This window comes from Echinops telfairi, unplaced genomic scaffold (genome assembly GCF_000313985.2).
Source record: "Echinops telfairi isolate 266 unplaced genomic scaffold, ASM31398v2 ScPeMD7_7410;HRSCAF=8448, whole genome shotgun sequence".
Lineage (NCBI taxonomy): Eukaryota > Metazoa > Chordata > Mammalia > Afrosoricida > Tenrecidae > Echinops > Echinops telfairi.
The window spans coordinates 25,741,732-25,767,397 of NW_022111310.1; the positions used below are offsets into that span (position 1 = coordinate 25,741,732).

Here is a 25,666-nt window from a genome sequence, read left to right on the forward strand (position 1 = left end):
AACTTGTTTAGTATTCGATTTTCCAAATGTCTAACAGTCCTACATTATAAATGAGTTTTCTTCCTATGTCTTTCTTTAAGTTAAGTTTGGATGCAACTACGTTTATTTACATATGTACATGCCTGTATTTAGACCTCTATATATGGTCCCGTTGTTTCTTCTAATTGTTTACCTCTCCTAGCTTATCTAGATAGGTCTGCAGAGATAATAATATGCACAAAAACAAGACAGAGTGAAACAAAGCAACAAAAGAAAACAATACAACAGCAACAAAAAAACAATGACAATGATAAAAGAAAAGCCTATAAATAGTTCAGTGTCTGTTTGTTGACCTTTAGGAATGTTTTCCCGTTGAGTCTGATGGGGTGCCACGCCCTGGCCCCAAGCTCTATTTTTGGTATTCCAGAATGCAATTCCCACACTGTGTCTCCAGTATTGTCCCCTGTAGGGCCATGGGTCAGTGAGGGATGTCATGTCTCCTAGTTGGGCTGGCCCTATGGTCCTCTCTGTGCATTGCCTGATCTGAGCAGGGATATCATCCTCAAAGCTTGGGAGCCCAGGATGTGCTCCACTCTCTTCCTCTCTATTCATTTGCTCCTGTGTGCTCTGATCAGATATGCCCCTCTCCCTGAGCTGTAGCTTCAGTGCTGTCCTCTGAAGTAAATTCTTCTGCGGGGAAGGGTGGCTGTCCACATAGTTAGGATTGGGGCCAGCCCCTACCTCAAATTTTTAATGGGCTTGGTTTGTAACTGGGTTGCAGAGTGTGCCTATACCTCATGAATTTTTAACAATTGTTTTGTTCAAACCCAGATCCACAAAAGCTAATCATTTAGTTAACTTGCCCCTTTAATTTTTATAATCTGTAAATCTCTACCTCCTTTTTGTTTTCCTATGTGTTGTAGAAAGTCACGTCTTTGTCTTTACAGTTCCCCATATGCTAGATTTTACTGTCACATTGATTGGCTTACTTAAATTTATGTTAGTATGTCTTTTTTACAGGTAGTTTTTTGGATCACAGCTTGAGACAGGATCATGGCTAGCCATGATCATTTAAATTGACAAAAGGACTTAAATAAAATGATCATATGACAAGTAATATACAGGCCGGAGGGGCTTAATTTTGTTGTTTCTGAGAAAAGCATATACATGACACATGTAATTTAGTGAAATTGACAAGAGTCTTTGAGCTGTGCAACCTCTGTCCCTTTCTGAGTTCTTCCTCCCCTGTTAGCAAATTCAGGGTCCTGTCTAGTCTCCACATTGCTATTCTCACCGTGATCTTGTTAGACAGTTCTTTAAAGCACATCATGCTCAAGGAACACCAGTTTTACTACTTAAGCTAAACTGTTGTTTGGCTTTAAGAAGACTTTCGTTTAAATTTTGAAGACTATTTCAGAGCAGTAGTTTCAGGGATTCATCCAGTCCCCTGGGCTCCAGAAGGTAGGAGTCTGGGAGAATTTGAAATTCTGTTCCGCATTCTCTTCCTTTCGTGCCTCCCTTATCACTATGTTTATTGCTCTGGCTCCTGGTTCTGCTGCTGCTGTTACTCTTCCTGTGTGAGAGCTATCTTCCTGGATCAAGGCGGTTCACTGCATAGGGGGTTCAGGGTCCAGAGGACATGCTTCGTTTCTGGCTCTTGGTGGTAGCGAAATTCCTCCTCCTGTTTCTGGGATGACTCATTTTATTCTTCGTAGATGACAATCACAGTGATTCCTGTTAACAAGATTCACAACAGAATCCTATCAGTATCTTTCCCCATCTTCTCTTACCCAGACCCATAAGGAAAAGGTCATTTTGGGGAGGGACAGAGACTATGGATAGAAAAGCCACAATAAATAATTGTGCGAGCTCATTTTGATTAGGGTTCTATGGGATCCATCTTTTGGTCCTGTAGTAAAGGAGGTGTGGGCATGTTTTCAATTTTGTTAACTTTTCTTTGCCCAACTCACCCCCTTCCTTAGGGCGACAATAACGTGTTAAAACAGCAGCTCAAAGATTTGCAGAATCATCTCAGTCATGTGGCTAATGGTTTGATTCATCCGGAAGAAGTCATAGCTCGGGTAGATGAGCTGCGGCGAAAGCTGGAGTCAGGAGCTGGGGAAACAAGGTAAGGGAAATCAGGACTGCCAAGGTGTGAGTCACCTTGGTTCACTGATAGACCCACTTTTCCAAGTGCTGTTCACAAACGATTTACTGGGTGAGACTTCCTTTTTCCATGACTGAGAGAGCATTGTGTAATTGGAAAATTTTATTTCAGATTTCTCTTTTATTTTACATATTTTATACTTTTTGGTAGGTTTTTTGTTTTGTTTTCTTTTCGGTTTTCAGATTTCATCTTTTTAATTGGCTCCATGAAGGACATCCTAAACACTATACATGAAATACAACACAATGTTTTTTCTTCCAGTATTAAAAAAAATTGACATTCACAAACATTTTTAAGCTCTTCTATATAATCAAGGTGGTGATTTCAATGTAGAGTAAAAAAACACCTCTAAGTAATCAATATTATCTATGCATATTTCTTGAAGGTACATTCGGAAATTTCTAACCATGAAAAAGAAACATTGTGTACAAAACTTTTAAAATGTTCCTATAGATACTCAATAATTAAAAGGGGGAAAAATTGACCTGGCTGAAATTGTTTGCCAGAATAATCCTGAATGCCCAAACTAGAGAACTGGTCAAAGGAAAAGTACCCATACGACAAATGTCGCAGGATTTGTCTTTAAGTTTTAAAAACATATGGCGTTTATGAAAAGGTCTTTTAACAGGTTACCCTAGCAGCTTAATTCAAAAATAGAAGTTGATGTGCTAAAACAAAGATGTTTCAGTGCAGCTCCAAAAATCTTTAATAAATACAGTCGTCTGGAGGGATGATCCTGGTTCAGAAGAATTTTTATTCCTTGTGTATCTACATTATATGCATGCCTCATCTCAGTTGTCATAATTATCTCTATAATTTCCTCCAGAGTAGTGGTCATAACCACCCTGGCTTCTGCCACTGTAGTCTCTGGACCTTCTGCATCCATATCTGTATCCTCCAGGTCGACTATCCTACATGCTCCTCCCATAGCCCTGATCCCCACCACCTCTGGAGTAGCTGCGACCACGCCCATGAGCACCAAAGGCACTCCCTCAGGTCCCCTGGGCAGACTTGCCTGCATATTCCACATGAATCTGGTGACCATCCAGGGACTCTCCATTCATGGCTCGCATGGCATCTGAAGCATGTTCTGGATTGGTGAAGGTGATAAAACGAAATCCCCAGGATCGCTGAGTCTCCCGATCCTTGACGACCACCACCTCAGAGATAGGCCCAAAGCTGCTGAAGTGATATTCCGAACGCCTGCTCATCGGTGTTGAAGTTAAGACCTCCCATGGAGTCTCCCTTCTTCAGAAGACCTGGCAGGGAATTTGGGTCCTGGAACAGAACAGCAAGAGGAACAACAGCCAGAGCTGAAGACCAGTCAGAATGAATGAGCTTTTTGGTAGTTCTTAATAAAGGTTTTCAAGTAACTCTTGGATGCTCGTTGTATAAGCTTAGGAAGTAGTCAAAATTTAGATAGAAAAGAAATTATCAAAAGAAAACTTAAAAACCCACAGGAAACATGGCACTCAATGGTGAAAGGTGATTGTTTTTTCCTTAAGCTCAGAAACAAGACAAAGAGGCATGTTTTTACCATTGTTATTCATTGTACAGAAATTCAGAGAAATTAAGCAAGAGATACAAATAATAATTGTAAAAGAAGAGGGAAAATGATCTCTGTTCTCAGGTGGGTCTATGGACTAAAAATTCCAAAGAACTAATATAAATAGATTCAGCACAGTGGCAGGGCACAAGGTCACCAAACCAAAGTCAGTTGCGTTTCTATGTACCAGCAACGAATAATCTGAAAAGAAAATTAAGAAACAAGTACTGTGGACATTAGCATCTCAAATCAAATACCTAAGAATAAATTTAACCAGACAGATTGAAGACCTGTATACTAAAAACTGTAAAATTTAACTGAAATAAAGCAGATCTAAATAAGTTAGAAAGACATACCACATTCTGGCTTAGAAGACTTAAGTATTATTAAAATGTCGGTACTGTCCCACAATTCCTATCAAAATTCCAAGTCTTTTTTGCAGAAATGGAAATGCCAATCTTCACATTCATGTGGAATTTCAAGGGGCTCCAAATAGTCAAAGCAATTTGAAAATGTGCTGCAAAGTTAAAGTATCAGAACAATGTGGTATGAGCCCTGATTATGTTCTAACACCATTAACATTGATCGGTCTTCATGCAGAATCAACCCTTGAATCATAATACAGTAAATATCTCTGCTTACTCCTGTAAATACCTTTGTATTAAAGTCTTCTTTTTGATACTATTATAAAGAAACTTTCTTATTAATTCAAATAAAACATGGTATTAATGCAAGGATAGACATATTCATTAATGGAATATAATTGAGAATGAGAAATAAACCCATTTGTTTACAGTTAATTGATTTTCAACCAGGAAGCCAAGTCCATTCAACAAATGGTCATGCATAGGACCCTAGTCTTTTTAGAAATCCATCTATATTACACCCAATGATCAATAGCTAGCTACCCCAAGCAAAGACGAGAAGGTAAGAGGGTGAAGGCTGCTAGAGATGTTGAATTAAAGGAAACAGGACAATCGGAGGGAAATCATGAGAACATTGCCTCATTGTTCAAAAAGAACAAAATTTGTTATGTAAACTTTAATAAAAAAGGATTAAGCCTTTAACTAATCTAAAGGTTGGCAGTTCTAACTCACCAATGGCTCCATAGGAGAAAAGACCTGAAAGTGTGTTCCTGTAAAGATTCCAGCTTGGGGCCAGTTCTTTGTCTTGTAGGGCGCTCTGAATCAAGGTCAACTTGACATCACAAAGCAACAAAAATGTGGCTAACCAGAAAAGTGGAAAAATAACAAGTGTTGGTGAAGATGTGAAAATCGAAACCTTCATTCATTGCTGATGTGAATGTAAAATGGCACAACCTTTAGGGGAAACAGTCCAGATTCCTTAAAAGTTAAACATAAGAGTTGTCATATGACCTGCTTTTCCACTGCTAGGTACATACCCTCAAAGATTTAACAGCAAGGACGCAAACAGATCCTTGTACACCACTATTCATTGCTCCATGATTCACAAATGCCAAAAGGTGGAAACAACCCAAGTAGCCATCAGCAGATGTATGGATAAACATCTGTTTACATCTGTCTGTAATACATATATGCAATGGAATGTTGTTATTCAGCCCTAAAGAGAAATGAAGTTCTGATGTATACTCCGATGAGGATGAACCCTGACAACATAGTAAATGAAATAAGGCACAAAAGGAAAAAAATAATACACGATTCCACGTATATGAAAGACAGCTGAGGTAGTTAGTTTATTGTGCCAACCTGGCCGATAAACACATGTGGGGTTAATTGAAGGGCAGCGAGAGACATGGCTCGGTGAGCCTTGCATTTCTAGTTCTCTGGTCTCTTGCTTTCTGATGGTCGGATCAGAGTGCAGCTGCCTTAGCCAGTTCCCTGCTTTAGACAGCAATGCTCACTTCCTGCAAGACATCCCTGAGGAGAAGCCACATGGACCTACCCTGATGCAGCCTTGGGTGCTGGAGCAGCTGTGTGGAGACACCTGCCAGCGCTGAGATGCTTACACGCTCACTGACTTGACTTTCCTCCTGGAATGGGCATCATTGCGTCTGTTTTGTGAGATGGAGGAGGACTTTGTGGACTAGTGTTGAACATATGAGTTAATGTTGGACTTGTGGTCTTGGACAGCACTGGGTTGGGATGTTTTCTTGATGTGCACTTAACCTTTATATAAAACTCTCTCTTATACATGAATTGCTATGGGTTTGTTTCTCTAAAGTACCCAGACTAACCAAACAGCACAGGCAAAAATGCATGTAGGCCAAAGGCTAGGAGATGGGCTTATGGAGAGTATTTCTGTTTCAGGATCCCAAGTGGCCCTGTGGGTGATGTTAGGTGATGGGCTAATGTTACATGTTGGGCTGCTAACCACAAGGTCGGTAGTTTGACTCCACCAGCAGCTACAGAAGAGAAAGATAAGGCTGTCCCCATAAAGATTTATAGTTGCTGAAATTCTAAGGAACAGTTGTACTCTGTCTTCCAGGGTCACTATGACTCCATTTGGTTTGCGTTTGGAGTTAATAATTGAACTGATAAAAGATTTTGGAAATAGTGGTGATGGTTGTTCACATGGGGAATGTAAAGTTTGTTACATATATTTTCATCAACATAAAGTAACATACAAAGGAAGTAGCCAGGAGGTTAACTTGCTCTCTTTTCCCTACACACAGTTCACTGTCCTACATGGTTCTGTAGGAATCCACAGCACTGGATACCTCCCTATCAAGCAGGAAAAAGTCTTCACAAAATGGCTAATTTTGAAAAACCAAGGACATTTAAAAAAAGAGGAAATGGCCATTCCACTTTAGGGCAAGCATTTTTAGCCTAATGTGAGCTGCATTTTCAGAATGCAACAATCACTGGCTAAAGCAATGATTTGCGTTTCAGAGATGCCCAGTAAACTGCTGTGGATCTACGTCAGCACCATGCCATACCATTCATTATTCTCTTGCACCCATGTTACCAGCATGTTTGTATCTAGCATAACAATAAAGATGTCACAATTATAGCATCTTTTTTTTTTTTTGCCCCTAACTAGAATCATCAGCCCTTCCGATGTCTTGGGGAAAAGCCTTGACAATTTACAAAAACAATTCAGTAAAATACTTGCACGCTCCCAATGGGAAAGAGAGGAAGCTCAAGTGAGAGAGAGAAAACTCCAGAAAGAAATGACTCTGCATAAAGAGAAACTGGCCCATGGACAAGAAGAATTCAGGCAGGCCTATGAGAGAGCCCTTGAAGCACGAGTAAGACACGGGCAAGAGGCAGCTGGCGGGATATGTTTGGCAGATATTAATGTTTTCTCATCAAAATACAATGCTTCCTTTCTCATGCAAATACAATATAATTGTTGTTGTTTTCATTCATAACAAGTTAAACTGGGTGAAACTGAAATTGAGCCCTGAATATGATGTCAGAATCCAGTTTGTTTGTGACACTCTGTTTTGCTTGCTTTGGGAGCAATATGAGATGGTCGTTAGCATTTGGTAAATAATACCACATCGCTGGAGGGTGTAGCTAGAATCCTTTTTTTAAAAAATAATGAATGTAATGATCTGGCAAATATTAAATTGGATTCTAGAGAATGTTCAAAATAAAGCCATCCCCAACAATTAATCTAAAAGTTTGTCAGACTCTTTAGTAACATAGTATCACTCTTCCCCCTAAAGTTTGAGAAACATTTTGCTTAAAAACTCATCTTTGGAATTTAATAACCTAATCTCCCCACAGATTAATTTTAACAAGAGGCAACATGAAGCAAGGATCCAGAAATTGGAGGATGAAATTCACTATCTGCAAGAAAATCTTAAAAGTATGGAGGAAATCCAAGGCCTTACAGATCTCCAACTTCAGGAAGCTGATGATGAGAAGGAGAAAATTCTGGTCCAACTCCAAGAATTAGAGAAGAAGGTAGGGAAGATCAGGAAGTGAGACAAGACATACTGGTGTCAACAAGTTCATGGAAAAGTGAAACAAAAGTAGTAGAATTTTCCCATGGACTTTCTAAGGCCGCTGATATGGGCTGCTCTGGTAACCAGTTTGGTGTCAGCTTGGAGGGGTGTGGTCCCTGGTGCCTCCGACCACATTGTGGGCACCGAGGTGGTGGAAGAGAATTGGGAGGGCAGAGGTGGCCGTAGAATCAGGTGGTCTTTAACATATGCTCCTAACTAACGTCTATCTCCTTAGAACCCCTGACACTTCCATGGAACATCCGTTTTCATTTCTTACACCCTGACTTGCTTGTGGCCTTTTCCGGTGTCCCACCTCAACCATCTGTTCATTCCTATTGTCAAACGCCAGGCCTTGTCAAATTCAGAACTCACACCCACCACCTGGGAGATCTTAACCCCATGCGCCCCACTCTGATCGCAACCTCTTAGCCTGCCAGTGCTCCACTCTCAACCGTACAGAGACTCCCATATATTCGCTGCCCCTCTTCTTTTTAAATCTGTTTTATGTATTTTAGTCTTCTGTACTTCCCCTAGTCTCCTGCCTTTTTCTTACGTAGTACCACCTCTGTCCATGTATAGCACTAGTCACACGATCGCATCTTACATTTATCTGATGACTTGCTTATTGACTGTCCCATAAGCTGTAAGAGCAGCAACGACGCTGTGTTGTTTATCACCTGGTGCCCAGTGACTGACTTGGTGACTGCAAGTTTTTGACCCGTCTGCGATGAATGAATGACGCTCGCTGAGATTCTTGACAGGAAAGTCTGACCTGATTTCTTGACAGGAAAGTCTGACCTGATTCCAAGCTTATTGTGCAATTTTGAGATACTCTTTTAATTGTTCACCCAACATTTATGAGGCACCTACTGTGCCAGGGGCATGCAACAATGAGCAAGTCTCTCCCCTCATGGAACGTACGTACATCCAGCAGAGGTCTCACTGAGGGGAAGCACGGACCGCGGGCTCCTCTTTGTCAGTTTTGCCCTTTTGAATTCATTTGTGCCTAAAGACTCATCTGTTCAATTAATATTTCTTTTAGAAGAAATTCGAAGATGCCAGATCCCAGGAGCAGTATCTTAGTTTAGATAAAGAATTGAAGAACCTGAAGAAAGCCGTGACTGCCTCTGATAAGCAAGCCACAGCTGAGCTCACCCTGGCTAAAGAGCAGCTGAAGTCCCTTCATGGAACTGTTCTGAAAATTAACCAGGAGCGAGCAGAGGTGAGTCCACCACACTGGAGAACAAGTTTCCACCAGTTATTCTGCTGTCAGAAATAGAGCAGCGTCATTCTTCATCTCTGTGTATACACTTTGGTTGTTTTATGAACCACCGTAAAGTTGTTGGCTTCTCTGTAAGACCAGTATTTCCCTCATCATAACCCAAACAAGACACTTCGTGCCACCATGGGCCCTGCACCCTGTTGAGCCTTGAAAGGAATCATCAGTTGAAACAGCATCTCTACCTGAAGGGATTGTGATCTGCTTAGAGATGCAACACTGTCAATACATACCCAGATGAGGGTTTTGAAAGCTTTCCATGTAATCCCTCTGCATTTCACGTTTTCCATCCTGTGTTGTCTGGTAATAGTATGTTACTTTATGGAGTGTTATGACTCCCGACGGTAAAAAACGGTCTGTCTCTGTGCTCTATTTGAGAGGAGAGTGGCACCCTTCACTCCAGAGAAGATAATAGAACCATGAGAGTAAAACGAGGCCTTAGGCCTGGTTTTTCTGATGCAGCAACCCTTCCACTAGGCTCCCATGGTGGGTGCAGAGTGGGCTTCCACGATAGGGGAACGAACAATACATGAACGGGTGTGTTGTCTGGGTAGACTAGAGAAACAAATTCACAGACACTCATGTGTATAAGAAAGAGCGTTATATCCCAGAGCAATTGTACATTAAGAAAGCATCCAAGCCCAGTCCAAATCAAGTTCATAAGTCCAATATGAGCCCACATGTCCAATACTAGCCCATAAATTCCTCTTCAGACTGGCAGTCATTCAATAATACCGAATACAGGAAGATCACAGGCCAGTGGGTGGAAAGTCTTGTGGATCCAGTGGCGGCAAAAGCATCTCAGCACTGGCAGGGTTCTCCATGTGGCTCCTCCAGCTCTGAGGTCTCTGGCTGCATCAGAGTAGCTCCATCAGGCCCCTTGTCAGTAATGTCTCGCTGGGAGTGTGTGTCCTGCCTCCAGTAAGCTATCTCCTTAGTAGCGCCTCCAAATAGGCCATCAGGCTGCGACCTGATTGGCAGACTAAACTCCATCCCTTCACTCTCAGTCTCAAATTGACAACAGATTATGTAACTATCACGGCGGGTCAGTCTTGACACTGAATGATGGAACCACCAGACGGGTGACCTGATTAGATTAGAAGAATTGATCAGATAAAGAGATCAGTACTGCAGCTTATGATGGTAGTCATGCCTTTCCCCCCCCGCAGGAGAAGCAGGAGGCTGAGAGGTTCAGTAGAAAGGCAACACGTGCGGCCAGGGATCTGACCCGAGCAGAAGCAGAGATTGAACTCCTGCAGAATCTGCTCAGGGACAAAGAGGACCAGGTCAGTATTGGGAGTCCTAAGATCTTTGCTTTATTGAGCCCCTTTCAGTTCCTGAAGGAAACATGCTGCACATGTGAGACCTTAGAGACTTATAAAGTGCTGTGTTTGATGCTGCACACCAAGTACAGTACCGTGACAGTATAAGGAGTAATTCTGTGCTGTCCTTGCAGAAGTGTACATAAAACTTAGACTTGTCATCAAGTTGCAAGGATACGTGTGTCTTGGAAATAACTTATTGGCAATTTTCTCTGATTCTCCAATAGTTTGTAATGGAGAAAGCAGAAGCAGGCACCTTAGTAGCAAGCTCACAGGTGCTAGAAATGGATAAACTCAACGAGACAATGGAACGACAAAGGACAGAGATTGTAAGGCTGCGGAATTTGCTAGACATCACAGAAGCTGGTAAGGTTTTGTGGCTTTGATTTCGGTAGTGATTTGGCAGTTATTGTTTTCACTGTAGACATTACTATTTATTTTTTTATAAATTTATTAGGGGCACTTACAGCTCTTATAATAATCCATACATCAGTTGTATCAAGCACATTTGTACATATGTTGCCATCATCATTTTCACAACATTTTCTTATTACTTGAGCCCTTGGTATTAGCTCCTCTTATTTTCCTCCCTCCCCATGCTCTCACCCTCCTTACCCCTTGATAAATTATAGATCATTATTTTCATATCTTACACCATCCACTGTCTTCTTTCACCCATGTTTCTGTTGTTTGTCATTACTGTTTTAAAAATGAAATCTTTTTGTTTATTTTCATGGTTGCAAGTAAACTCAGTACTTGATTAATGAAGCCGTGTAATTAGCTTAATAATTATAAAGTACAATATTGAGAGACTTGGTTACAAAGAAACTGAAGAGAGACCGGTATTTTCAAAAGAAGTGATGTTTACAGTCTGTGCGTTTGCCTTTTCTGCCGCTGTACAGACGAAGGACAGAAGGCTGTGTCTGTCTGTTTTAAGTGTTAGTTAAAACTCATTAAGATGGGTAGGCAGAAAGCCAGCTTTGAGGCACTGATAAAATTCCACAGCAGTCATGGAATCAATTTTGGCTTTGAGAGAGAAAGCAAGTGGGTGATTGCAGCCCAGTTTCATAGAGTGACTTTCTTTTACAGATAACAAAGGAGGCTTTGAAAATGTTTTGGAAGAAATCGCTGAACTCCGACGTGAGGTTTCTCATCAGAATGATTACATCAGCAGCATAGCAGACCCTTTCAAAAGACGGGGTTATTGGTACTTCATGCCACCACCACCACCGTCCTCAAAAGTAGGAACTCTATGGTGCTGGGAGTGTAAACTGGCTGCTCGTGAAGAAAGCACGGCAGTGTCTCTGTCTCAGATTTGTGAACAAGAGCCATACAGAAAGAAATATTTGTCTGCCAAGCCATACATTTATATGCTAAACTACACATTAAGGTGCTACAAAGTTGAAGTTCTTAGTTGAATTTCTTACATGCCTTTAATTTGGAGATGGAGCCCAGGACTTTCTCGGGAAGGTGGTAACTGCTTGCATGCTGAGGTGATGTTCTCTGGGTCCTACAATAAAGATGCTGTAAAGCAATGAAAGAACTCAAGCCCAGAGAGAGCCTGTCATTAAAAATGGGTATAGGATGATGCAAAGGCACAGACAGAAAAATAGATATGTGGATTGCATTACTCTTTCACAAACGTTCATACCAGTTACATAGTAGATCAGGTGGTTCATGGTGGTGGGGTACCAAGAGAATGATCTCTTTGGGCAGTTCGTAAGCAGAGAGGGAGAGGCTTCTAGGATGGAAGCAATCACTGGTTTGTGGAAGGATCGGTGGTTCAGGCATGGCTGGTCACCTTTTGGGGTGAGAAACAATGAACGCTGAATAGAAAAGTAGTTTGGGGGTTATTTTTAAAAGGGGGCCTTGAAATCCCGTGTACCTACATAATTATGTAGGCTGTGGGAAGCTGGGGGTGGGTGGCATATGTAACATGATCAGAACTATATTAGCTATAATCTGGCAGAGTGTGGGGTCTAGAGCAGTGGTTTTCAACCCTCCTAATGCCACGACCCTTTAATACAGTTCCACATGTTGTGGTGACCCCCAAGCATAAAATTATTTTCGTTGCTGCTTCATAAGTGTAATTTTGCTACTATTAAATTGAACATAATGAAAGCATAGTGATGAATCACAAAAACAATATGTAATTATATATTGTGAAATATTTATTTCTAATGACACATAAATGAAATTTTGTCTTGAAGCATGGTGTAGCATGGGGAACAGTCTTCAGTCCGGGTACTTGTATGTGGGCGTGTCTGCATGTGGGTAGACCCTCCTGGAGATGGATAGAGGAGCAGTGTCTTGGTTCCTAAGACCATTGGAAATATGTGTTTTCCAATGGTTTTAGGCAACCCCTGTGAAAGGGTCGTTCAACCCCCAAAGGGGTCGCATCCCACAGATTGAGAACCGCTGGTCTTGACAGTGACAGAGTGAATTTGATGTGGAACTATTTGAAATCATTCAAGTGAGGAATGGCAGAGACCAGCGCTAGAGCACTGGAGTTGGAGAAGTTAGGGATTTGAGAGACAAAATGGTCAAGCGTTGTGCCACTGAAAGCTGCACCCAGTCAAGCCGAGGTGCTGGGTGACATTCTAAAGTGCAAGGCTTAGGGAGAAGTGACTTAGATGCAGTATGATCCCGTGAGTGTGGAGGCTTACCCAGAGCCAAAATAGCAGAATCTAGACCATTTCTCCCAGAATGCTAAAGGAAGCCAAATCCTTAGCACAGACAGAGCTGGAGGTGGAAGCAGGATAAACCCAATCAAACTCACTGCCATCAAGTGCACTCCAATTCATAGTGATCCTATAAGACAGCGTAGAACTGCCCTTGAGGGTTTCTCAGACTATAATTTTTTTTAGGCTCAGAAAGCCTCATCTTTTTATCATGGCTGGTAAGTTTGAACCACCAAGTTAATGTGTAACCCACTACCCCACCAGAGATCCTTGGAAGCAGGATAAATTAGAGCTGAATGAAGGTTTGGAGGAAGGAAATCGAGAGTAACCAATAAAGCTTTAAATTCCTGCCAAGGTCTCCGGACAGGAGATTCCTACCCCCACATTCAATCGAGAGTTCGCCTGTTCCCTCTGTCTTGGTTGCTGAGCCCATATGGACAAAGCCGTGGAGAGACCCCAGGAAAGATGAGCGCAGCCTAGGGGGTCTGCTCCCTTTAGTTGCTGCCTGAAATGAACCCAACCAAGTAGTCAGATAATGGGCTTTCCTCATTTCCATATGATCAAAGACTTGTTTTCCTTAGAAAATTGTAGTGAAAGATAGGACAGGAAATGGGTGTTAGCAAATACTGACTCCCAAGGTGATAAGTGGACATTGGTTAGAGTCCGTTGCTTTGACCAAGCGTGGAACGCTTCATGTTCACCAGCCAGTGTGATGTGAGCCCAGCCATGGTGCACACAGTGCAGTGCTTGTACCGCCTCCCTCATGCTGCCATGCTGCTGGAGTCCCGAAGGACAGCAGTAAACTGATGGGTGACCTTTGTACAAGGCTGCAGTTTGTAGGACCATGCCGTCACTTCTCCCTTCTGTCTGAAAAGTGAGAATTATGGTATATGCAAAGATGCCAAGTTCTTTCTCAGAATGGCCACATCAAGTGGAGGGAACCTTGGCTTTTAACATTTCTCAGAATTTGCCTTTCCATTGATAGTGGATACACTGTTCTTTGTTGTCATTTGGTTTAGGTTTCTAGCCATAGTTCCCAGGCTACCAAGGACTCTGGTGTTGGCCTAAAGTGCACAGCCTCAACACCCATTAGAAAACCACATCCTGCACAGCAAGATGGGAAAGAAGGTAGTGGACCACCTCCTGCCGCAGGATACTGGGTGTATTCGCCCATCAGAAGTGGGTTGTATAAATCTTTTTCAAATAGAGGTAGGTTGAGTAAGTAAGGGAGGTTGCGTTTCTTTTGTGTGTTTAATAACTGAATTGCCTCCCTGAAGTTCGTAGGAGAGGACTTAGCTTGCTCTGCAAGGCCCTTTGTGTTCCAGCCCTGACCCACAGCCCAGTCTGAAGTCTCAGCTCCCATCACTCCCACACGTCAGCTCTACCTGAATGAATGCCATGTTCCTCAAGTTGCCATCTTTCAAACCATGTCTGAAAGGTCCTTTCTCCTTCCTTTCCCCAACCTGCTCCAACTTGTCCTTTAAGGAGACCCAAGTCTTCAAACATCACTCCTTTTGTGGCCCCTCCCTCCACCTTTCTTGCTCAGCAAACTCCTTCCTTTGTAGTCCCAGACCTTGGGGCATGCGTCCTTGTAGCATGACATTCTCTTGCTCTCCTGTATTGATATGATTACAGATATGTCTTCCAAAGTACCAAGAGTGCAGACAGTCAGACTTGGGGGGAATCCAGGCCTTTATTTAATGGAAATTGAGATCTTAAGCACATGATTTAGTTAACCCTGAGACAGTACATCCATAAAATGAGAATACTATCTTCAGAGAATTTATTCATTCAGAAATTACTTAATTGAATGCCTGCTGTATGCTAGGTTCTCTGTCTTCGGTGATAAACAAGACAAAGCACTTGCTTCTAGGGGAATGAGTAAATCAGACTCCTCCTTTGAGAACACTGGCAGATGTTGGGTAGGGGGTTCGCTCAGCACATCTCTGTTGGTCTTCGATGTGGTGTGCTGAATGAAGGAATGAACAGATGGGACAGACCAAAATACTCTGTCTCAGCCACTGAAAATAATTTGCACCCTTGTTTTGGATCTGCTTTTGAAAATGAGTTTTAACCTACTTTTCAGAGTTTTAGTCTTAAATCTCTGTTACCTTGGCTTAAATGCTGCTGTACTCTAGTCAACCTGTTTACCAGGAGCATAAAACACTCTTTGTTCATTTCTTTGAAGATGAAGACAGTGGAGGAGATAGCGAGGAAGACAGTGACCCGGATGACCGAGAGGAACCCCCCTTTGTGCCTCCGTCTGGATACATGATGTACACGGTCTTTCCCGATGGGTCTCCAGTTCCTCAGGGCACGGCCCTGTATGCACCACCCCCGCCCCTGCCCAACAACAGCCGACCTCTCACCCCTGGAACTGTTGTCTACGGACCTCCTCCTGCTGGAGCCCCCTTTGTGTATGGGCCTCCACCCCCCAACTTCTCTGTCCCCCTCATCCCCATGGGCGTGCTGCACTGCAACGTCCCGGAGCACCATAACTTAGTAAGTGAAAAGCCTAGTGACCCCATCCCGCTTCTTCCAGAGGTGCCTGAATCAAGCTGTCCACGTAACACCTGATCTCGTTGTGAATGAATTATATTCCCAGGTCCTTCTGCAGAAACCAGTTTTTAGAGCAGAAATGCTTTCAATCTAGAAATTAGCCATTTTATTAAACTTCTAAATATTTTTCTATTACAATTTTTAGAGTGTATGTGGAAGTCTATTCATATATTAACATGTGTAAATATTATGCACCAAGGTTTTGATGACAATCATCTCAGGATTGTGGGGGCTTATGATTATTTATTATTCTTTTTCAAGTTCTTTTTGTATATGCAATTTTTAAAAATTTATTTTTTAAATCATTTTATTGGGGGCTCATACAACTCTTATCACAATCCATCCTTCCTTCCATTGTGTCAAGCACATTTGTACATTTGTTGCCATCATCATTCTCAAAACATTTGCTTTCTACTTGAGCCCTTGGTATCAGCTCCTCATTTTTTCCCCTCCCTCCTTGCTCTCCCCTCCCCCATGAACCCTTGATAGTTTATAAATTATTGTTATTTGTCATATCTTACACTGTCCGATGTCTCCCTTCACCCACTTCTCAGCTGTCCATCCCCCAGGGAGGAGGTTATATGTAGATCCTTGTAATCTGAACCCCCTTTAACTTGCCCATGGCTTTCAAAATTTTTCGAACTGTATTTTTAATAGCTGTACTATGTGTTATTTGTAATACTAGTTAATTGTTTATAAATTTTCACTGTATTTTCTTGGACCCAATTCCAATAAGTGATGACTTTCTAATCACTAGGTTTCTAGCTTTTCCGTTTTGAAAAAAAATAATGCATTCCAATTTCCAATACCCTAGTGAAAAAGTTAAAAGCTCAATGATTCCATTAATTTTATCTGTGATGTGTGGGAAATAATTGACTTGGCTTAATTTTTCTCTTCACACTAAAGTCTTAGAATCTACCTTAATTTTCAGGTTACAGATTCTGCTTTCAGGTTTTGGTAGAAAAAGAAGGGCAACATTCTGAGATGTTTCAATATTGCATGCTTCCCCTGTGTTTAGGAGAATGAAGTGTCTAGATTAGAAGAAATAATGGAGCATTTGAAATCGAAGAGACGGGAAGATCGGTTGGTGAAAGATTTTCAGCGACAGTCGGAAAAGGAAATAGAAGAATTACATCATAATATTGATGTTCTTTTGCAAGAGAAGAAAGACTTAGAGCAAGAAGTAGAAGAATTACATAGCACCATCCAGAAACATCAACAGCGAAAGTAAGATTATTAGCCATTTTGTTGTTCTCATTCAGATGAATGTGTTAATACATCTAAAGCATTGGATTTTTAACTTAATTTTAAATACATTAGTAGTCACGTAGTGACTGCCTTATGGGACAGCGCAGGTCTAAATCTTTTTGGCCCAAAATCCCATTCAGCTCTTCTAATCCTTCTTGGCTAGGGCCGTAACTATCTCTCCTTCCCAGCGACCCTTCCTAAACACATGGAAGGTGTCTGCAACCCCCTCTCTCCTTTACTCCCCCAGGCATCCAGTTGTTCACCAAGTCCTCACTCAAACAGCTCTCAGGTAGACTCCATTGTTCGTCTCCACTGCACTAGCCTTTGGTCGTCTCTTCCTGGGCCATTGTGCCAGCTTCCTCGTTGACCGTGCGTGGTTAGTTTTATTCTCTCCACTCTACTTTCAACTTGAAGGCAGATCTGGCCATGCTCCCCTCCCCTTTGCTCTCCATCCCATTAAGATAAACATCACCCTCCATCATCTCAGCTCTGCCCAGTTGTTGATTTTTTTCCTGGCGTGTGTATTTTTAATCCTTTTCTTTCATACCCAGTGTTTGGTCCAATCCTACTTATCTTCTGGAAATGTCCTCAAGGATCCTGTTTTTCTCTACCTTCACACTTTTGTATTGCTATTTCTTTTGAGTTAAATGTCTTTTCTCTTCCCTCCCCATTTACCTAACTCCTCCTGACTGTCTTTTGAAGTGAGGTCAGAGATTTTCTCTTTCAAATAAATCTTTCATTCCTCAGGCACCAGTGATCAGGGTCAGCCATGGGCCTAGCACTGTTGGCACAATTATTAGAGCCCAGGGGCTTGTTGAGGGCAGTGGCAAGGCTATGACGAGGCCACCTCTGTCCCAGCTTGTGGCATAGGACTCAGCACAGCACAGGCTGTGCTCATGAATACTCGGTTTGCCGATTGGAGAAGCTCACTCTGTCCAGTGCTCGATGAATTACAACAGTGTTTCCCCTGTTGTTTTCATTTAAGCCAGACTAGGCCAACCTACAAGAGCCCCAGTGGTCCTGTTAGGTACGTGTTGGACTGCTGCACAAGATCAGCCGATCACCGAGGCTGTCCTGCAAAGATTTACAGCCTTTTAAGCCCTCGACAGGGGTTCTGAGTCAGAATCAACTAGATAGAAATGGGGTTGGGTTGGGCCGAGCTCCGTGATGAGGGCAGCGTTGCCGAGGACAAAGGTAAGTGCAGTATGGTCACTGTCTGTGGCTTTGGTAGGCCCATACTCAGGAGCGTGGACGAGAACTTTTAAGGGCCCAGAGAATTGCTGTTTCTTTTATTTTTTGTGGGTATAAATGGGAAGGGGTGCTTGTTTTGTTTTTATTTTGAGGTTTGCTTTTGCAAGGTTAAAAAGAATAACCATTTCATTTCTTGGTTATAAAATCATAATAAATGATTATTCTGAGGAACTTGGATAAGATAAAAATAATCAAAATGATTGGTATGTTCATCATTTAAAGAGAAAACCTGTTCCATGTTGATGAGCCTGCCTGTATATGTAATGTGCAGTCATGGGTAGTCCTAGCTTCAGATATTTGTGGGCTGTCCACATTGGCTTGACCAAGTGTTGAAATGACAATGGTCTTTGTTGTTTATATACATAAAAGCAACAAAGATTGATTATGTATATACATAGAATATGCATATGTCCATTATATATGTACACATATAATCAATCTTTGTTGACATATATCTAAAGTTACTGCATTGTAAATACTTGGCCATATATATGAGGGGATAGCAAAAAATTGGATCCCCCCCCCAAAGCTATGTATTAAAAATTTTTTTTATAAAACAACCTTATCACCTTCAAAGTACTCTCCATTATACTTAATACATTTGTCAAATCTGTGATCCCATTCTTGGAAACATTTTTCAAACTCATCTGTTTGGATGGCTGACAGCATCTCCCTCGTTTTTTCTTCACCTCTTCTACATCATCAAATCACTGTCCTTTCATATCCCCCTTCATCCGGGGAAACAAAAAGAAGTCATGGAGCGAGGTCAGGTGAGAAAGGTGTGTGGAGCAAGAGAGGCATGCTGTTTTTTGCCAAAAACTGGCGCACTGAGATGCTGTATGAGCTGTAGTGGCAAAACCAGTCCCCTGTCTGCCACAAACCAGGCCTTTTTGGTCACACACTGTTATACAATCTTTTCAGAACCTCTAAATAAAAGCTTGATTAACAGTCTGACCTGGTGGAACGAGCTCCAGATGCACGCTCCCCCTCACACCAAAACAGCACAGGAGCACCAGGTATTATGGGTACTCGCTTGTTTGACAAGTCCATTCTATATTATGTATATTACTCATCTATTGTTCACGGTATATCCTCTTGAACTAAAAGTAAACAGGCTTTGAAAGTGGCTGCTTTTCTTGCCCTGTAAATAAAGTAGAAAATAAAAATGAAACAATTTACTAGTGTACTTTATCTACATTTAAAATCTATGGATGTATGTCTCTCTTTTTAAAGGGACTTTATTGATGGAAATGTTGAGAGTCTTATTACTGAACTAGAAATAGAGAAATCTCTCAAGCACCATGACGATATTGTAGATGAAATTGAGTGCATTGAAAAGACCCTTCTGAAACGTCGTGCAGAGCTCAGGGAAGCTGACCGACTCCTGGCAGAGGCTGAGAGTGAACTTTCGTGCACAAAGGAAAAAGTATGTCCTGTTTTGGCCCTCAGTGTGAATTCAGTGGGTGAGACCGCTTACCCTCCTCACAGGAAGGACTAGACAGAGAAAGTGTGGTAAGAGCACAGTTGTCCGTCATCCAAGTCAGACAACGGGGATTCTGGGCCGGACTCTGCTGTTTGAAGAGCTTTGGAAATGTGGGAAATCATTTCAGTCCCCCGAACTTTGCTTTCCTAGCTATAAATGTAAATTAAGAATACCTACTTCATAAGACTGGTCAGCATGAATTACATGACACACATATTTAAAGCACCTGAAGTGATTTTGTTCCCATCATGCCCCACTTCACCTTGTGGGTGTCTCTTTTTTATTATTCAAGTTCTGATAACCTTTGCATTTTTTATCTTTGTATTTTTACTAGGTCATTTTTTGGGGGAAGATGACTCATGCTCTTATTTTTTTCCAAATTAGTAATGATATAAAATCAAATTGTTTTTGGTCTGAGACAGAGGAAGAAAAGGAGCTTTTCTTGAGCGCCTTATAAGGCCACACAGTATTGGCTGGGCCATTTTACAAATTTAACCCTTTGACAACCCTGCAAGATGGTGTTAGCCCTCTGGACAGATGGGGCTCATAGAGACTGATAAAGGACACACGATCACATGGCTGAAATTCTGCCTTAAGAGAACTTTAAAAATTCCAAGATGAACAAAAATTCCCTTTCATGGAATACTTCAGCAGCTCTACTTCTATGTTGTTTTAACATTGAGATATTTCTGTTAACAAACATCTATCATCCAGGAGCTGAAATGAATGACTTAAGTTTTTTTAAAGACGTGTAGCTTTCTTTAATAATGGAAAAACATCCACATCTTTTTAAGATGATCAATTCCTTTTGCTGTTACATGTTAGATTACTGTGAGAAAAAACACCTGTGAGAAGGTGGGAAAAATTCTTTTTCTAAACCAAAGTGATTCAGGGAAGCAGCTTGACAGGGAGGAGAAGGGAGGAAGTAGCCCCTTTGTATAAAAAATGTGTGAGACATATTAAAACCTGAGAGAAGAGACCGTAAAAAAACCCATCAAAAAGTGGCCTTCTGGAGTGTTTATTGCTTTGCTAATGAAACCGATGAACCGCCTGTCTGAAACGGAAGGGAATATGGCGAACCGGTTAGTTCTTTCCGAGCTTGCCAGCTCTCTGTCCACCCAAGTATCTAATAGAATAGACACGCCTAACAGACAGACAGGCACCTGATGTTAGTGCAGCTGCAGAGCATGACCTTACTGGCCAACATGTCACTGCTCAGCCAAGAACAAGCCACACTCTATTGTTGAACTTTTAAAAAATGGCATTGTTGTAAGCCTCTTATTTTATTTATTCCCAGTTTTATTGGCATATAATTTACATATCATACACTTCAGTAGTTCAGTCACATCAAGAAGAGTTGTGTGTACAGTCATCATTGCAATCAATTTTAGAACATTGTCTTCATTCTTGATAAGCCTCTGATTTTAGGCAGAAAAAGAAACAATTATGCATATATTCTTAAGTTGATACTAATATGAGGGGCTTCAAAAAGTGTAAAATGAAATGAAAAGATAATGGAATTTTTCCATGAGATTTTCGAAGTCCTCTCAAATATTTTTTCAGCCCACATAATATCATTGGCAGTCTTCCATGTTGCTATATTGCCATCCTAACCATTTTAAAAGCACACGATAACCAACTGTGTTTTTATGCATTATGACTGACTGAATATTACTTATCAAGTTATACTTTATTTCTTAAAATGATCTTTTCATGCAGTAGATCTTTGCTTCCAAAACATTTGCAAAGAATCAGGAGTTGGAACATATGGACATTTTTATAAGTACTTCTGTGTTGGCTTTTTGTTTTCTAAGAGCTCACCACGCGATAGATAGCTGTGAGGATTGCTTTTCATTGAATTGCTTTTTATGACAGCCACTCTTTGCAGACAAAAGATGCTGTTGAGAAGTTCACTGATGCCAAGAGAAATTTACTGCAAGCGGAGTGTGATGCAGAAGAACTAGAAAGGAGAGCGCAGGAAACAGCCATTCACCTCGTCAAAGCTGATCAGCAGCTGAGGTATGGGGGACCCTTAGCCATGCGGGTATGTTGGGAGGTGAATGAGAAGCTGAATGCTCAGAGGATAAACAGGACCATGTTAAGCCTAGGGCCTGGGAGGGAAATAACGTGATGTGTTCTAGATTGCTCCAGGCCGACGCAAAGAACTTGGAGCAGCACAAAATCGAGCAAGAAGAAATTTTGAAAGAAATAAACAAAGTTGTAGCAGCAAAAGACTCAGACTTCCAGTGTTTGAGCCAGAAGAAGGAAAAACTGACAGAAGAGTAAGTAAGGCCTCTCAGCCCTCCTGGGCGGGCGGCGGGCAGGAGGAGCACTCGGGGTGCAGGCTTAGGACTGCTGCTGCTTTGCAGGCTGCAGAGGTTACAGAAGGACATCGAGACTGCAGAGCACAGTGAGGACCATCACCTACAGGTCCTTCAGGAATCCGAGACCCTCCTTCAGGCCAAGAGAGCAGAGGTGGAAAACCTGACGGCCCAGGTATGGTGACAATCACCTAGAAATAATAGCTCTGTTTTGAAACCTGCAAGAGGCCTCCAGAAAGTTATTGGAAAATTGAATGAACCAATCATGGAATTTTTCCATGGACTTTTAAGTTACGTTCCCATGTACTTATAGGAAAAGATGGGGAAAAAGCAAAACATGAAGAATAAGATGTATAACATAGTGTTAAGAGTCTTAGAGTCCACTGTCAACCTGAACCCCAATTTTATGCAATGTACTAGTGAAAGAAGTGAGTCTCTGAGCGTGGTTTATACTCTGTGGGATTCTTTACGTTACATGTGTTTATGAACAGTGTTTTTAGTTATAGCCTCTACCTACACAAAAGTGGTCATTGCAGAGAGGGCATTATGAGCATTTTGTATTTTCTTCATTTCTTCAAAGTCAGTGTTCTCTGACTTTGCTGTAAATGAATATGCATAACTTTAATATGCTAAGTAATTTAAAAATATACAAAATTAATAAAACTCCCTGCTGATATTATGATCAAATCAAATGCAGATATGAAAGTGCTTTAGAAACCACAACCTGAAGGCTAATCTTTGTTGTGTTGTGTTGTATTGCTGCACATGGAGTGGTTTTAAGTATATACGCACCGAGTCATTACAAGGCATTTCACAGCTCACCCAGTGTAGCCTTCCTGACTCTTGGGTTTAGAGCATTAGGTCCTAATTTCTCCCCACCACCTCATGGCCAAGAGCTTTAGCTGGATGGGCTATTTTCCACCTTAGCACTGAAAACAGCATGACTTTTGTCAAGCCCTGCCTTCGTCCCCTTTCATGAATGCAGGTGACGAGCCAGCAGCAGGAGATGGCCGTCTTGGACAGGCAGTTGAGGCACAAACGGGAAGAGCTGCATCTCCTCCAAGGGAGCATGGTCCAGGCGAAGGCGGACCTCCAGGAAGCCCTGAGCCTGGGCGAGACTGAAGTCACTGAGAAGTGCAGTCACATTAGGGTTTGTTTTTCAATATATCTTCTTAGAGCTCCAGGACAAGGCTGTGCATTCATTTTAAGATTCTTTCATTTGGGTCCCCCTAAGTGCAAATATAAATTGATTTGGTTTTGTTTTCTGTCGCTAATCTGTGGCTTCACCTCTTGCTCCCCCCAGATCGTTTTCTGTCCATACCCAAGAGTTTCCTGCCTCTGTGTTCTTTCTCATCCATTTTATCTCCAGGAATGCTCTTTTATCCCTCAGCCCTTGCCAGAGCCTCTCCATTTTGCACGACCTAGATTCCTACCACCTCCTCAATGAAAATTTCCTTGATTTTCCCCATATCTGAGTTCTAATTCATTCTTCTGCATGTTTCCTAGGGCACTTACCTCCCTTAGATTTGTGTGATCTCGCATATTGCCCCTTCCCCTGTAGGCAGGTGAGGTGCTGAGCCCCTCTAGGGTTTGATCTGCCTTGTTTCCCACCAGCACCATGCCTGCTGTTCTCGACATAAAAGATAAAAAGGAGATTGTTTCCAAATTAGTTTCTATGAAATGAGACTGAGAGCTGATGTTTAAGTAAATTCCATCACAATTTTGCAGAGCTGCATGATTTTTACCTCTCCCACAGGAAGTAAAATCTCTTCTGGAAGAACTGAGTTTTCAGAAAGGAGAACTGAATGTCCAGATCAGTGAAAAAAAAACTCAACTTGCACTTATAAAGCAGGAGATTGGAAAAGAGGAAGAAAATCTTCAGGTAGTTTTAGGGCAAATGTTTAAACATAAAACCGGTAAGTTTAAAAGAAACTAATCGTGTAAAATTTGAGGTTAGAAAATGTTTATATTCTAGGTCATAGAAAAACCCAACTGGTCAAAAATGTAAAAGCACAGTTTAAAAGGAGAATATTCTCTGCCGTTCAAATTAGTAAGATTGACTCAAAAGTTAAATAACTAGAGTTTTCACTGGTTGGGGGTGGTGAAAGTGGAGCACTTCCAGGCTGGTGATTGAACTAAGTTGGAACAATGTCCCTGTGATTCAAGATTGTTATGTTTCACAGCTGGTGAAACACAGAGCATATTCCTAGTAATCTAGGGAGCTCACATTTTTATTTATGATGACAAAATTTGGAAATAAGTTAAATGACCAATTTAAAAATAACAGTATTGAATGACATTCAAAAATGCTCACTGAAGAATAAAAAAGATGTAAAATATTGAACATGTAATATAATCCCATTTTATTTTAAAATCTCTATGTATATGTGTGTGTACTCATGGAAGAAATGCTACCCAAATGCTCCTGTAACAGGAATTATCTTTGGGTGGTGGGATAATGTTTATCATTTTCTTCTCTTGTTTCTTCCCCCTGAATTGTATATAGTGATAGGATAGTTTTATAGCCAGAAAACACAGTGTCACATATCTGTATTTCAAAAGAGCCCCAAGTTGTTTTATATATTCAAGGTTTTCCACATTTGTTTTTATTTACCAGTAAAAAAGTATGGGTAGTTTATTCTTTTATGTGGGGGAAAATTCTTTTAGAAGTAAAGCTTTGTTAAGTGCTTTTGTTGAAATATATTTAGCAGATTAGTATTCAGTGATACATTTAAAGGACTCCCCCCCTCCTATCCCACTCACCCCTTTTCATTAAAATACAATTCAGGAACTCCTTTAGTTGAGTCCAGAAATATTTTTTAATTAAAAAGTATTCATAGTCTCTTGACTCAGTCAGTAGCATTATTTTCTATTTCAATTTGTAATGTTTCCAAGTTCATTTAATAGCTTAGCCTTTGCTTGTTTCTGGTCTGTGAGAACTAAAGAACGTGCTGGACATGTTACAACTTGAGAACAACGCGCTGCAGGGCTTGAAGCGACAGCACGACCAGAAGGTGTCCGCCTTCGAGGAGATGCAGGCTGGCATGCGAGAGGTAACGGACAAAGCTGTTGACCCTTCACACACTGCAGACTCCGTCTCTCGGGGTGTTTAAGTTCTCTTTTCTCTGGTCAAGGAGAAACTGGAGTTGGAGAATTTGCAGCAAGTAGCCCAGCAACAGAAAGGGGAAATAGAGTGGCAGAAGCAGGTCCTGGAGAAGGACAAACGGGAAATGGAGCGGATGACTGCGGAGAGCCGAGCCTTGCAGGTGTGCATCGAGTCTTTGAGCAAAGAAAAGGAAGATCTCGAAGAGGAATGCGGGAGCTGGGCCAAGAAGACGGCACACTCCAAAAGGTGAGGGCAGGGTTCACGGTAGCGTGCAGTTAGGGTGACTGCTGGAAAGCTAAACTGTGTCTTTTTTAAAATTATCAGACTAACATAGACACAGTATTTTTTAAAGTTGGAAAATAGCAAATAAGAAACCAAGTACGTTACAAACTCAGGATCATAATGTAATTCACAAATTGCATTTGGTGGTCAATTCCTTTGTTTTGTAATCTGTTGTTTAAGATACCAGTTTGCCCCAAGTTGATCTATAGATCATAGCAATCCCAATCAAAACCCCAGCAGTCTGCTTTGCAGAAGTTGACAATAAAGTTTATTAAAAATTCAGAATATAATGTAAATACACATGACACCAAAACAACTTTTAAAAAGGAAAACAAAATTTTAGGTAGCACTACCTGATTTCAACTTATTTTTACGTAATTATAAAACCTAAATAAATAGACTCTTAGATGAAAAATAGGAGAACATCTATGTGACCTTAGGTTAGATATTTAGATATGACACTAAAAACATGATACTTAAATTTATAAAGGTAGAATCCATCAAGATT

The 25,666-nt window shown here is 41.3% G+C and overlaps 1 protein-coding gene and 1 pseudogene across 3 annotated transcripts in view; one reads left to right on the forward strand and one right to left on the reverse strand.

The window, feature by feature from the left end:
- CNTRL (centriolin) overlaps positions 1–25,666 on the forward strand; it is a 90,930-nt gene that overhangs the window by 49,455 nt on the left and 15,809 nt on the right. For 2 of the 3 annotated variants that reach the window (XM_045296551.1, XM_045296553.1), the window contains 18 exons: positions 1,962–2,107; positions 6,714–6,921; positions 7,406–7,585; positions 8,669–8,848; positions 10,075–10,191; positions 10,455–10,593; positions 11,317–11,468; positions 13,928–14,117; positions 15,097–15,410; positions 16,486–16,694; positions 19,200–19,392; positions 21,338–21,468; positions 21,591–21,731; positions 21,819–21,945; positions 22,756–22,920; positions 23,527–23,686; positions 24,708–24,823; positions 24,905–25,122. In XM_045296551.1, the coding sequence (XP_045152486.1) occupies positions 1,962–2,107; positions 6,714–6,921; positions 7,406–7,585; positions 8,669–8,848; positions 10,075–10,191; positions 10,455–10,593; positions 11,317–11,468; positions 13,928–14,117; positions 15,097–15,410; positions 16,486–16,694; positions 19,200–19,392; positions 21,338–21,468; positions 21,591–21,731; positions 21,819–21,945; positions 22,756–22,920; positions 23,527–23,686; positions 24,708–24,823; positions 24,905–25,122 (3,086 nt within the window). The remainder of the gene's footprint in view (positions 1–1,961; positions 2,108–6,713; positions 6,922–7,405; positions 7,586–8,668; positions 8,849–10,074; positions 10,192–10,454; positions 10,594–11,316; positions 11,469–13,927; positions 14,118–15,096; positions 15,411–16,485; positions 16,695–19,199; positions 19,393–21,337; positions 21,469–21,590; positions 21,732–21,818; positions 21,946–22,755; positions 22,921–23,526; positions 23,687–24,707; positions 24,824–24,904; positions 25,123–25,666) is intronic. The other variant, XM_045296552.1, reaches the window with a different exon arrangement.
- On the reverse strand, positions 2,938–3,696 carry LOC115871868 (annotated as a pseudogene).